This window comes from Chiroxiphia lanceolata, chromosome 27 (genome assembly GCF_009829145.1).
Source record: "Chiroxiphia lanceolata isolate bChiLan1 chromosome 27, bChiLan1.pri, whole genome shotgun sequence".
Lineage (NCBI taxonomy): Eukaryota > Metazoa > Chordata > Aves > Passeriformes > Pipridae > Chiroxiphia > Chiroxiphia lanceolata.
In genome coordinates this window covers 51177-65247 of record NC_045663.1, presented here as the reverse complement: position 1 = coordinate 65247, position 14071 = coordinate 51177, and the positions used below count along the sequence as shown (strand labels likewise).

Genomic DNA, 14071 nt, shown 5'->3' with positions numbered 1-14071 from the left:
ACATCTCCTCAACTACCCTTCTGTATCTGATGCTGAGAGTTTATGAGAGATGAATGAAGCTGTGTGAGTCCGTGTGTTTCTATAGTCCATGTTTACTTATTGTAAATACCATTTTTATACTTAACATCTATTATGTATGTGATTTGTATAATGTACTTTATTTCTGCTACAAGTAATTTCATGAAGTTTAAACTTAGTCTAATTTTGAACAAAAAAAAAAAAAAAAAGAAAAAAGACCAACAAATGCAAAATGGGAAAAAAAGGACTTTGGAAATCCTAGGTCAAGCTGGTTTAAAACAAGCATTTACAATTTCTTCCATCACAGTTACTGATGTGACTGTACAGTGTTGCAGGTGCGATACAAGCTTTGTCAATGTCAAATTCCTCACTCTGGTAAAAAAAAAATCCTGAATTTATTTAATAAAAGTTTTACTTGCTAAGTAACTGGAGCTCTACTTCATGTTGTTAGTTGCACCTGCTTTCACTTACTGCACAATGCTTGCACTTGAAGACATTACCAGAGCCCTGGGGCTGATTTAACAGGTCCCATGCAGTCAGCAAATGTCTGCCAACAGGCCTATGCCCGCAGAATCCAAGTGACCAGTATTCTTTCATAGAGGAAGCATCAACATGTAATACCAACACATTAAAAAACTGTTTAATTAAAACAGAGATTAAAATTCTACTTATATGAAACAAGAAGGTTCACAGAATCGAAAAAGCAGTGGAGCAGGATGTCCCAGGAGCGTGCAGACAGACGTTAAAGCTAGAGCTGAGAGAAGGCTGGATGTAGTAAAAGCAGACAGGTGAGGCTGAAGGAGGGGAGATGGGAGGAGGGCTAAGACAGAGTGAACAGCGAAGATCTCTAACTCACAGCTAGCAACATCAGAACCATGGCTAAAGCAGGATGAGAGGGAAACCAAGAGTAGTCTTAGGAAAAGAGCTAAAGTTACTTTGCCACCACTGCTGCCCTGCTCCTGCTTGACACCAACAGGAGGCTTAGTGGGATGGCGGGAATGTAGTTAAAAGGGATGTAGGATGGGAGAGGAGACAAACTGGGCATCTTTTAAGGACTGCTGTAGTTATAGTAACTCCTTAAAATGTGGCCCCGGTTGCTGGGGAACAAAACCCAGAGGCAGCACACCTGCTGCAGCCACCAGGGGTAGAAAACCTCCTGCACCCGTGTAGCACCTCCCCGGATGATGGCGAGTGCAGCTTCATGAGCAGGCGAAGCACTTATGTGCACTTTGCCCCTGGAAAGAAATGGTCAGAGGATCAAAGCCAGTCAATCCCTGGTGTGGTTTTAACTCTGCCACAGGGCCCTGCATGCTCATGTTCAATGCTGAGGCGGATATGCACAACCCCTGTGATGTACCCAAACGAGTGCACACTTCCCACTAGTTTTCTTGCACATCCAAAGAGATTCACACACCAACTCAAACACAGTTGTGGTGCATTTTGTTGCGCATTTTCAAGAAGAGATATATTCCTGCAGACACACTCCCTCCCAGATTCCTTCATCCTCCTCCAAATACACACCTGGTATTCTGCAACGCTGTATCAGTATCAATCAGACCCAGGATGCACAGTGTGATAGAGACGTTTCTTTTCTGCATGATGAGTTCATGGCGCAATGAGCTGAAGAATCCATCCAGTGCAAACTTGGTGGCAGAATAAGAAGTGGTGAAGGGAGTGGGTATTTTCCCTGGAAAGGAAAAGGAGAGAATGGAAACCGCCAGGAAACTGGCTGTAAGGAGAATCCACGGTTAGGGAATCTGGGCAAAGATGTAGGCTTTGTCATACTGCATCAACTCACATTCTGTTCAGGTGAGTTTCCCCTCTATTTCTAGTCCCATGCAAGTACTTAGACGATTATACCAATTTGTGCAAACAAATCTCAGCACAAAAGCCACCACATGTGTGGATAAGGGAAGGAAATTTCTTTTAACTTACACAGTAACCAGGTCACATACTGGACTAAAAAGCCTTCCCCTCCCCCATAACATGCAAACACAGGGACTGGGTTGCATGCTGGGGTCTTTGGCCATGACATTTCCTTTGCACATTGCATCAACAAGGCAGGGATGACCCAAAGTCTGAACTTGTGTAAGGCGATGCAGCTCCCTTGAGCACGCACTGAAGACTCTCCTGCCTTTCCATCCTGTACAGCAGATGCAGCTGCTCAGCAGCCTGCTATTCTGGCTGGCCAAAGCCAGAAGGCCTGAGAGTGGCAGGATGATCTTAATGCTGTGTCCGAAATGCAGCAGAGGTGGGCCTGGCTGTGAGGGACAGGAGTCAAACAAGCAGATCTGGGCACATGACAAACGAAGAACAAAGTTGAAATGGAATGCAAAAATGGTGCAATACAGAGAAGGTCTTCCAGAAAACAGGAAGACAGCTAGCCAACATCCTGACCCCCTCTCCCCTCCAGGGGGTTCTAGCCAAGCAGCAGCACCTGCCCTGAAGCTGCCCCTATATGTGTGTGTGTGTGTGTGTGTGTGTGTGTGTGTGTGTGTGTTTGTATACACACACACTCTTATTATCATATACTTATTACATATTTATTATAATATTATTACATACTATAAAATGCATAGTTCGAAAATGTGTTGAGGGGTTGAATGACAGAGATATGATGTGCTGGGAACTGTTGTTCCACAGGGCCAGCACTTACTCCAGGTAAAGTCACTAACCTGTGAGGGAAGAAACAACCACCAGCGAGCCTCTGTTCTTCTCCAGGGTGGGAAGAGCTGCTGTTGTAAGTGCCACATAACTGAAGAAATTCACCTGTAATGATAAAAGTAGACATAGAAGAAGCAAGAGGGTTTGAAAACATGAGCCAGAAAGTCAATGTGGTCAGAAATAGAAAGGAGCATAGCCTGGATTTGCCTTTTCAAACATCAAGAGAGAAAAATCATCTCTGTAAAAATGGGGACAAACATTGCATCCATCAGTCTTGCAGATTCCATAAAAAGCAACGGAGAAGTTTCAGAGAAAAGGTTATTCCTTGTTTTTAACATAAAGATTTCTTGATGAGATACAATTAGCTGTCCCTGATTTCTCTGTATGCTATTCTTTACTCTGCAATCCCTATCCAGCAACAAGGATATCTGTGTCTCAATTTGCTCCCCTTTAAGTTTCTCTTGACTGAGCTCAGACTACAATGAAGCATAAAATTCAGCATCTCTTCAGTTTGACTGCTCTCTAACTTGTAAGAATCTCTTACCTGTGATCCTAAGTTCCCACTCTCCAGCAAACAGGCTCCTTCCAAAACGAAATTAGAACTGGTATGTATGACGCACCCGAACTAAGAAGACTGAATCAAGAAAACGGCTCTTCATTTCCATGGTCCCAAAACCTGAAACCAAGGTAATTCTATAGGAAAACCCTACCTCTGAGAACAGAGATTCAAATGGCAGACAGCATTTCAAACAACTTTGCTGTGTTCTGCAATGCCACATGTACTTGCCATAGATTAGCAGGAAGTGTTTGCTGCTCACTTATTTGCCTTCCTAAATCAGACACCTTAACTGTAACTACCTATTGATCCCAACAGTCCGGGGCTAATGAGAGATAAAAAGGATGGAAGGAAAGAGAGAAATTTGCAGTTCTTGCCAAAAATTTCTCTTCACAAAATGTACAACACTTGAGCAAAATGTCTCTCTACTAACAAAGCCTCCAAACTGTTTGACTTGAAACATGGATGAAATAAAAGGTTTGTTTTCAGCCATTGCCATAGACTTGAATTTGCCTTGGAGCTTCCCAAAACTGTCCCAGGAGAAGCCTGACTCACCTAATTCCAGGCGAGCTCTTCCTGCTGGCAAACCTCACCTGCATGAGCCAGCGGGTGTATTCCACATCTCCTGTCCACATCTGGAAATGGGTCATGCCAATGTGGTTCAACACCAGATAATCCAGTCCCCCTGTGGACAGGAGAAAAAGCAGTCAAACAAAGGGCCCATCCCCTAACCAGTAACCAAGGAACTCAGAAATGCCAGCAGGAGGGTTGAACCAACCAGGAACTCCCTCAGAAGGCTAGAAAGTGCTTTACCGTGAAGATAGATTAAATATGCTCATCTGGGAGCAGCTTTGACTGCTCCTCAAGGGTAGAATTGAAAGGAAAGGTGTTGGTCTTTGACAACAGCTATCCAAAATGATGTTTCGGGGTGATTCAGACTTGGAACCTAGTTCTGGTTGTACATCTATTTCCAAAGTTACAAGTATACAAATCTGTAACAGAAAAATTATGATTGGTATGGAAATGTAACAGCAGAAACGGCACTGCTGGACTGACAGGTCATCCAGATCACAGCACACTTACACAGTTTCTTAGGATGCCCACATCAGGAAAACCAAGAGCATAATGAAGTAATTAAGACACTCAAATAATGGAGTGAGTATAACAGTAAACACTGCCTAATGACAGTCTGACCCAAATGAGACAAAGTGGAGAGACAAAAGACCATAGTCACTCAACTCCTGTGGTGCACAAAAGGCAATCAGAAAGTAGGCTGTGGTCAAAATGTGCACCAACCAAAAACTCAGAAGACACAATGAGGACTCAACAGTGGACATATCTTGTCCTTTGCTTTGTTACAGAGGCAGGTCACGGCTTTCAGGTCTCACAGTTTCTGTCTCTCTCAACCCAAGGCACTACATTCAGGGTTGGATATGTGCAGCTGGTCCTCACCCACGTAAGGCACAGACATGTCCATGTGGTACCCTGTGACAGGTGAGGTACTGCAGCTGTCGCTGTGGGGTGTGGTTTTAGTGGAGCACTGCAAGCAAGTACTTTCTGCATACTTTTCTCCTCTAGCAAAGACATGCCCTCCTCATGAAAGGCTACTACAAAGATGACCACATCTCACCTGGTATTTACAAACTGCACACCCTCCTGTCCTTAACATCCCTCTCAGTGAGGAACAGTTCAGGAAACTTAAGCAGGAAGCTCCTACTAGAATGAGAACTGTCTACATATCTGAAAGCCAAAGAGATGCCCAAGATGCTCACCCAGCTTTTGGACAGCAAACTGAACCACCTTTTCAGGTTCTGAAGGGGAAGACATATCTGCAGGGATATAAAATATTTTCTTTGCTCCAAGTGTCAGGCATTTCTCCATCACCTTAAAAGAGAATACAAATCCAGAGATTAAAAATTATGGAGGCGGAAAAGAATAGAAAAAAAGGGCTCCGTAAAGCACATACTCTGTCAGTGAGAGTCAATTCTGGACAGAGACACAGTTTAATTTTAAATTTACTGCTATTCAGCCCACGGAGAACTCATTTTGCATCCAGACTTTGTTTAACCAGACAGTTAAATAGAGGTAACTCTTAGCAGGATGTAGATTAAATCTACCTTGGAAAAGGATGAAGATTCACCCAAAAAAAGCCAGTCTTCTTCAGGAGAAATCTTCTGAAGTATGGGTTATGCTTTACATTAAGTTCTTCTTTTTTGTTCCAAAATACCTGGAAAGGTATTCACCTTTCATAATTCCTTTGCTATGTTGAGTACGTGAAGGTGCCTAGTAATGACACGCAGTTTAGCTATTTGCTGAAATAATGCCTTCCAGGAATTTGGAACTATTGTTATGCTCACTGTCCCCAGATCACCTTTTGTGACATTTCATAGTGAAAAACTTTCCTTGGAAGTCACATATTCCCGCAGCTAAAGAGTTACCATCTCTAAATATTGCCCCATTTTATAAACTACAGATGAAGTTCTAATCTATTTGAGCTGGTCCAAAAGTATTTAACCTACAATAAGGCTTAAAACAGCTATAAATAGAACAGTTTGGACTCTGAAAAGCTGCACAATATTGCACAGGAATTGTAGTTCATAGAATAATAGTATATCTCAAATTGGAAGAGATCCACAAGGATCACTGAATCCAACTCCCTGTCCTCACAGGGCTACCTCAAACCAAACCGTATGATTAACATCTGTGGTCCAGATGTTCCTTCAACTCTGACAGGCTTGGTGGTATGACCACTTCTCCCTGGGGAGCTTGTTCCAGTGACTGGCTGACCCCACCCTCTCAATGAAGTACATTTTCCTAATGTCCAATCTGAATTTTCCGTGACACAGCTTCATACCATTTCCTCATGTAAATATTCAGGCAGTAAAAACTTCAGGCAGTGTATATAAATCTTATGGTACAGGCCAAGCTCCCTTCTGGGTTTATGCCTAACAACAATTCTGAAGGAAAATTTATCACGCTGACAACTAATTTGTTGTTGTTTTGGAAAAAGCCTAAATCTCTTATGTCTTCCCTTATACAACGATAAAGTTCTTACCTTCTGCAGCACAGCTTCTCTCCTAGCAGTCAAAACAATTTCAGCACCAAATCTGGCATAATGATACGCCATCTGCTCTCCAATCCCAGCACTGGCTCCAGTCAGGAGAACACGGGCACCAGACAAGCTCTCTTATTTATGGGAAAGAGAATAAAAGATATAGAAGTAAGTGAAGGAAGCAGCAGAGGAGGAGCTGCTCTAGTAACTATTGGCAGAGCTCTAAAGCAGAAAGACGTATGTAAGTGCTGAAGTCTTGATGCTTCTTCAAAACTAGAAGAGGCAGGACTGACCTGAAGAATACTTAACGGTACCATGGACCAACCCCCCAGGCCCAACTGCCCAAGACCTGTGCTGCTTCGTTACTGTGTGTTTCTGGTGGCCATTGTACCTTGTTATCACTGCCAAGGAATAATGACATCATTATGCAAGCGAGCTGTCTCACATTCTTTTTGTCTGGGTTGCTAGACCAAAATCTTTCAAGAATAAAGTTGGTTTACACATTCTGAAAAGCTGTGCAACATAAACCAGGCTATGAGCCTTCTGCGTATCATTTATTCTTTGCTGTGAGTTTGGAGACAGGTCAGCCTTCTTGTGCTGGGCAGTTTACATCTATAGAGATCCATCTTGACACCAAGGAGTTTGCAAGCAAAACATAAAACAAGAAATGCAGTGGCAAAGTGCCATTTTTTCCCCACACAGACAGCAGAATCCCTGCTCTTAAACCATTTTGTCTTCCTCTTTGTTTCAAGCTTCTCTTTGTTTCTGGGAATGAAGCATTGCTTTGGAGCAACCAACTCTGGTAAGACAATGGGCAGGAATGAGACCATCAGTCAGAGTTTGGAAATTCAACCTCTTCTCTTCTTATACTGACATATCTATATATGACTTATATTTCAGCTTGAGATCATCCCCCTGATGAGCCTACCTGGGATAAAAGGGTCTTTCCAGAAGAAAGCTATGAGTCCAGCTACAATTCCTGTAGCACAAAGCACTCTTCCAATTGCCTTCATATCCCTCCAAGTTGTGAAGAACAAAGTGAAGTCTGGAAGCTGAGCACTCCACCTAAAATACTGTATTCTCCTTTCTCTGGTACCGGGAGCCAACCTGCAAGAGACATGTAATGTCCTGTACAGAATCCAGAACGCCACCTGAGTCGTTTCACTCAGACGCCACCCGAGTCGTTCCCTCATCGGGAGCCACAGTTACCTTTGTCAAGAACGAAAACGATCTTTCACTGGCAATTGCCAAAGCCCTCTGAGCTCAGAGCCAGCCTCCACACAGCGCGACTTCCCCCCAGGCCTACAGGAGAAAAAAAACCAAAACCCCCTCACGTCTAATCTTACAGAACGTTTAATTCATTAAAGAATTATGGCGCCCAGAGTTGGCAGCAGCCACCCCAAGCAGCCGGACCTGGGAGTGGCCGGCGCTTTCCCCCGCGCAGCGCGGGAGGGAGGCGGTGGCAGAGTCCACAGGCCGGAGGCCTGGGGACAAGGGGCTGTCGCGCAGGCCGAGCTCCTGTCGGGATACGAAGCGCAGTGGGATAACCCGCTCTGCCGCCATGTTGAGATACACCACGACAAACCGGCGGCGGGGACACCGCCACAGCGGGCGCGAGCCGCCCTCAGGATCCGCTCTCCTCGCGGGAGCGCGGGGAGCGGCAGGGCCCCTCCCCGCCCTTCCCGGCCCCACAACCTCGGCCCCCGCGGCTGCGCCCCCCGAGCCGCCGCCGCTGGGCGGAGCTCCCGTCCCGGAGCAGGTGACGGCTTCCGCAGCCCCGCCGCTGCCGCCATGGCCGCCCGGCTCGTCCCCGTCGCCAAGTGAGTCCCCGCGGCCCTGCCCGCACAGCCCGGCCCGGCGCTCGCCCTTCCCGCTCTGCTCTCTCCGCCCGCCCCGCGGCTCCCGCTCCAGGGGCTCCCAGGGGTTCCCCGTCTCTCCGGGCCCGTGCCCGCAGCCCCGGCCTCGCCTCGCTCCTCCGCGCCGCGCCCTTGGCTTCGGCCGTCCCCGCGCCCGGCTGGTTCCCGACCTGTGTCTTCACCTGCCGGACGGGATTGCGGTGGTTTTTTTTCGGGGCGAGCATGAACACGTAACATTAAACCCAGCGTGCCGCGGAAGGGCGCCCGTTTGCCGAGGGAACACGCTCAGATCTGGAAATACAGCCCCACTGGCAGGGAGGAAGCGCGGAAGGGTATTCTTGGGAGCGAACAGTACGTTTTAGCAGAGAAATCCCTTTTCCCCAAAATACGTGTGAATACATGAATTTAAGTATTGATTCTCTTCTTGCCTCTCTCGACAGCTGTATCTGTCCCTATATTCTACTACTGCAGTACCGCTGTCTGGCAGGTTTTGGTTTGTTTGTTCATGCAATAGCTTTTCTTGTTTTTTTAAAGGGAAAACAATTCTCTGTCCTGTGAATCTAGAAAAGTCGGTCTCCTCAGATCTCATATTTATAACGAACTTGCCAGTAAAGGCCAAATACTATCTTCCCGTCATCCAATTTGTAGGTTGCCACTACAGCTGTAAAACTGCACACCATGCAGTCTGCTGGGAAACTTTAAAAGCCTGGGCAATGCAAACACCATAGCCAGATGTTAACTGGACTTTAATGAGCTTAATGAGGTATTGGTGTCTGTCCTTATTAATAAGGCAGCAAGAAGCACATGGATGACTTACCCACTGCAGAATCCCTTAGTTCCTTTTATCAAAGGTATGTGCCAGAGTGGCAGATACTCTGAGATGCTTGACACTTCTGCCTTTTTTTCGTGAAAACTGTTACTGATAAAATGCGAATAGGTACAGTTTCAAGGGGCTAACGGGGAGCAGTTGGCCTAGGAAGAAAAGGAAGGTAGCTAGATATTTTTCCGCGGCTTTTTGTCTGCAGTAAGACATTAGAGTATTTGTGACCCTTAGATTTCTTTACTAATACCCTCCTTTTGGCAATCACAACCTACTGAGACATATGCACTGACGGTCATAATGTGAACTGAACTGTTCTGCTTTTGATCCTTTCAGGTTTGTTATCAAAGGAAGCCTGGCTGGAGCTGCTGTATATGTGGCATATGATCAGGGGCTGCTGGGCAGTGGCACACAAGGTGCTGAAGCACTCAAAAAAGCTCAAGCAGCACTGCCTCCAGCTATCCAGGAGTGGACGAGTTACCTAGGCTGGGAGGTAAGGGCTGGACAGTGCAAAACAAACACATTCTCTGAATGAGGAGGAAACACTGGGGTGATATTCTGATTCCAGTGAAGTTAGCAGGAGTTTTACTGTTGAAAGTAGATTTAACATTGCAAATATTTTGAAGAGGATTGAAATGGAAGGAGAATAAAGTTTTAAATTTGGGGGAGATATACGGCTCACAGATGTTACTTCAAAGGAGAAGGGGTAACCAGCCTATGCAGGGTCAAGGAGGGGATTGCAAACATGCTCTGGGTGATATTTCACTATGTAGTGCTATTCCTAAGCTTCTTTTGAAGAATCCTACACGCTTTTAGAAAAAACAATGAAAATATTATCCTCCCATATTCTCAAATTGCTAACAGTTCATCAAATTGAATTTAAATTGCCTGAAGAGGCCCTTCTCTATTAGTTCTTAGTTTTTAAAATCCTCAGAAAAGAAGCCTTTGCTTTAAGTTTGAAAAGCATTTTTCATGTTAGAGACAACTATAAACTAAGAGATGACAGCCATGTAAGGAGACAGCCCAGGAGATGTTTTTCACAAACACCCAAATGATGTGTACTACCTTCTGGGGAAAAGAGCAAACCCCAGACTTAAAGTGTCATGTCTGATCCCTTTTGAGACTTAGGGAGAGTAGGCACCTAAGTATTTTTGAGATCTGAGGCCAAGAGGCTTTGCGAATGTGATGTGAATTCTAAGTGAAACGCCTCAGGTGCTGATATTTTGTCTTTCTCTTTCTAGCTCCCACCCACTCCAAAATTTGACTTTTCCCTCTCTGATTCCTGGAATAAAGGTAAAATAACTGATCACCAAGCTCTGAAAGGAGCAAGGGGCCAAGAGTGATGTAGCTTACACCAGTCTTGTTTCAACGTTGTCCTCCTAAATTGAATGATGGAGAAGGAGCTGATAGATGTTACAGTCTGGTGGAAGAAGCATTGGGACTGGGACTGAGGAAGCATGTTCTGCTTCAGACTAGCACACTGACTGACTTTGGACTTAATTTCTTGTTGTTTCAACTGTGAAATAAGGAGGAGGATGTGTGTCCATAAACCTGTCTGCCTTTTCTAACCGGGGAGCTGGTGTCTCTACCTACAAAGCTTGCTGCCTACCTGTGCCCCAAGACAGGCGTGTCTGTGCTATCCTAGAATCTAAGATTGAAAGTTTCAGTAAAGTGTTCAGGGAGGCCTGTGGCCCCCACCATAAATAAGTAGAGTTTATGCACTAGTGAATTCATCAGCACTGGCAATGATCAAGGAAACTAGAGGATAAAAATAAATGATAACTTAAGAAAGGTGTACCTTTGGTTAAAGGTTGAAGACTACAGATGCTAGTATGTCTGAACTGAGCCCTGGAATTTTCAGAAGGGGTGGTCATTCCTGTTGTTACTAGAATTTTAGACATCTTGTTTGAAGGTTAAAGCATGTTATAAATACCTAGTAGTAAATAGTTTTTATGGTGCAGCAAAGAGTCTTTATGTAATTGTGGGGAAACACGGTACACAAGTACTGTGACATGTCCAGCATCACCCATGGAGTCTGTGATAAGGCCAGAAATAAAATGGAACTTAGCCCAGTTCTTTGTTTCAGTCTTGTGATTGTTTCATCTCATATAAAGGCCCTTAAGTTGGAATTTCTGTGTCACAAATGTTACTGAGACAATAAAGCTGTACTTGAACCAAGGATCATTCAGGCCACAGGGTGTTTGAAAGCATCTGAGTTACAGCTCAGTTTTTCTTTCTGTGTTTAGAGATCTACAATGCTAGAGTAACATTGGGAAATTTGGCTTGAATGATGATCTTGGGATAATTCTTCTCTGCTTTCCTTGCAGGAGTGCAGTCAGTTATGTCTGCCTTGTCTGTAGCTCCCGCCAGGGCCTGTGAATACACGGTGGAAGGCTGGAAGTATGTGAAGGATCTTGTCAAATGAACACGTTCTCCAGGGTTCATGATTCTCTCTGTCCTGTGTTGTCTTTGAGAGGATGCAGAGTCCGTCGCTCTGGAGGGCAGCTCAGCCGTGTAAGGGCTACAATAAAAGACTTTGGAACTTCAATTTGTATTTGGGTTGGTTTTAGCATACAGACTGGAACAATTGCTTTTTCCTAGCGGTGATCAAAGGCTTCAGGGATCACAGATCATTTGTAATGAAGTGGTGGCCATATGCTGAGGTACTACCTCTGTTCCAAAGCTGCCAAGCTTGGTAGCTAAACAGATTATTCTGAAGCTGAATTAATCTTGAAAGTGAATGCCATCTTATTCAAAACAAGCCAACAAGAGTTAAAAAAAAATTAAAAATCCAAGGTAACAGTAAAAGATGGCTTAGGGCGTTTATACAAGCGCAGGGAGGGTAACTGAGCATGAAACATTTTGTTAGGTCGCAATATGCTCCAGTTGGCAGACTCTGCATGTTTTCATTTTAATGTGGATGAAAACTTTTCTGAGGTCAGTTTTCAGTCTCAGCCAAGGTGTACGTAAGGAGCACCAATGGCCTAGAGGGCATCACTATTGTAAAATGAAGTTACAGACAGTCTCTGTTTTTAACCCTTTGTGAGGGGATTGTAGCATGGAGGTTGGTGAAGTCATTATATCATGGCACAGCATCAGTATGAATCTGTTCCCTCCTCACAGGAAGCGTCTGTGTGTATATCAGATGGGTTATTGTAAATGCACAGCTTGTAACCTCTCTGTTCTTGGGTCTCGGTCCCAGAGCTGCTGCTCATGCTTCTAAAACCAGGGACAGGGGTTGACCTCACTGCTGGCAGCAGGACTGTCATTTCTTCCACACTGATGTGCTAATAACAGTTGCATTGTTCTAGTCTATGCTAGTTAGAGAATGAGTTGAGGCACAACTATAGAACAGGAAACAGGCAGTGGTAGGTAGGGAGAGCAGGATGAGTGCTTACTCACATTAGGAGTCAGATTTAAAACACGAGAATGAAGGATTTGCAGTTTTGTTTCCTTTTTTAACAAACAGTTATATGATGAAACCAACTGCCAAGAGATTTTAGAGGATTTGACTAAGGTATAAATAGCTTTAAAAAGTGCTTAAGTTAATTCCTGAGGGATAGGTCCAAATCTATGGTCCAGATGGAAGCTACAAGTTTAGTAAACGTTGGAGTTCTCTGTTGTGCAGGTACCAGATCCTTCACCTCATTCTAGAACCTTGATAACCTCTATCCATATCCCATTTCTTCCTTAGCTTCCCAATGTCAACTGCCTCTGAAGCAGCACAGCTTTTCTTGCAGGAGTTTCTGTCATAGCTCCCCATGTACACACCCCAGAAAATAATGGTGCTAAGATACTTGTGCAGGACTGCTTATGCAGGCTGGCTCCTGGGGACACCAAGTTAAACTCCAGCTATGAGACAGGAGCTGTCTGCCATTTTACAGCCCCTGTATAGTAAGCTTGCTGCAGCTTAGGCAACTGGCTTTGAAAAGCAGCACGTCTCACCTAACATAGCTCAGCTTAGGATGCACTGGGAATGTGGGTTTACTGGAATACACCTCTCTTCCCTCAAATTAGAGTAAGAGTCAGTCTGCATGAAAAGCTCAGTCTGCCATTGACTACCCTGTCACTGAGCTTTGGTAAAAGAGAGGACTTGATTTTCCAGAGCACTGTTTAATTTTTACAAGTCATAACCTCCATCTCATCAGGCCAAACCTCCCATTAAGAAAATTCTGACACTGTCATCTAGAGTCTTCATCTCTCTAGCTTTTGCTACAAAATGTAATCACTTTGAACAAAGCACACTGCATACAAATAGGTAGAATACTGCACCTCCGGTATGCTTAGAACTTTAGTTCTCCTCCGTGCTTTTAATGATCTATACCACTTTTTTGCCCTTTGATGATTGCTCTCTAAAGATTCAACATTGTAATGTGCCTTCTCTATGGATGTATGAAAAAATATCTTCAGGCAACTGATAAAAACACCATCTCTGAAGGTGGAAAAAACCCAAATGAGCCTACAAATGAAAGGAACAGGATTTTTTTCCTCTTGCCATCATAAAAGCCATCCTTGGTGGTTAATGCTGAGGCCATGTTGCTCCAGAGATGACTGCACAAAGACAAATTACAATTTGGATACAACGAAGTGACAGATCATGTCATGATCACGTTAGTTCTCAACATATTCATAAAATGATGCTAAAGCACAGCCAATGGCTGTTACTAGTCTTTTAAAGAAATGATGGACTGCTAAATAAAATTACTGCCCTGAAACTGATGGAGTTTTGGACTACCCTGATCTATCAGAAGCTAAATAAAATGATTCTGACACACACTTGGAAGAGGTTCACAAGCACCTCTGTGCTGTCTCTACAGAAGCTGTGCTGCTCACTCAGTATGGAACTTCTTTTTCAGAGACTGTAGGGTATTATACTCCACAGTACCTACCAACATGAGACAAGATGAAAAAAAATTCTTCACCACTTGTCCTACAATATCCTATGTCAATTTTGCAGTGTCAGGGTGTTCAAACTTTGACAACTGCAATCTACTAAGGTTCTCTTATGGTGGCATATAGTCTACTTAATTTTGACAGGTCTAAGGTAACACAGTATTTCAGTGTATTTCTGGGAGTTGTGTGCTACTGAAAGTGCAAAGGGACAC

General features: G+C 44.3%; 2 protein-coding genes across 3 annotated transcripts; one reads left to right on the top strand and one right to left on the bottom strand.

Moving 5' to 3' along the window:
• Positions 1-636: 636 nt before the first annotated feature.
• HSD11B1L (hydroxysteroid 11-beta dehydrogenase 1 like) lies at positions 637-7985 on the bottom strand. Of its 2 annotated transcripts, none has more exons than XM_032711779.1 (8): positions 7500-7985; positions 7219-7397; positions 6294-6424; positions 5011-5122; positions 3832-3923; positions 2694-2787; positions 1540-1747; positions 637-1253 (listed from the first exon to the last, which is right to left on the bottom strand). In XM_032711779.1, exons 2-8 carry the CDS (start codon positions 7301-7303, stop codon positions 1067-1069), a joined length of 909 nt encoding a protein of 302 aa, XP_032567670.1. In that variant the 5' UTR covers positions 7304-7397; positions 7500-7985; the 3' UTR covers positions 637-1066. The 2 variants fall into 2 exon arrangements, with proteins under 2 accessions (XP_032567670.1, XP_032567671.1); XM_032711780.1 differs by having other exon boundaries at positions 1540-1705; positions 7500-7982.
• On the top strand, positions 7983-11514 carry MICOS13 (mitochondrial contact site and cristae organizing system subunit 13). The gene is made up of 4 exons (XM_032711783.1): positions 7983-8110; positions 9303-9459; positions 10208-10259; positions 11294-11514. The coding sequence occupies exons 1-4, from the start codon at positions 8082-8084 to the stop codon at positions 11389-11391; spliced, it is 336 nt and encodes a 111-aa protein (XP_032567674.1). The 5' UTR covers positions 7983-8081; the 3' UTR covers positions 11392-11514.
• Positions 11515-14071: the final 2557 nt, after the last annotated feature.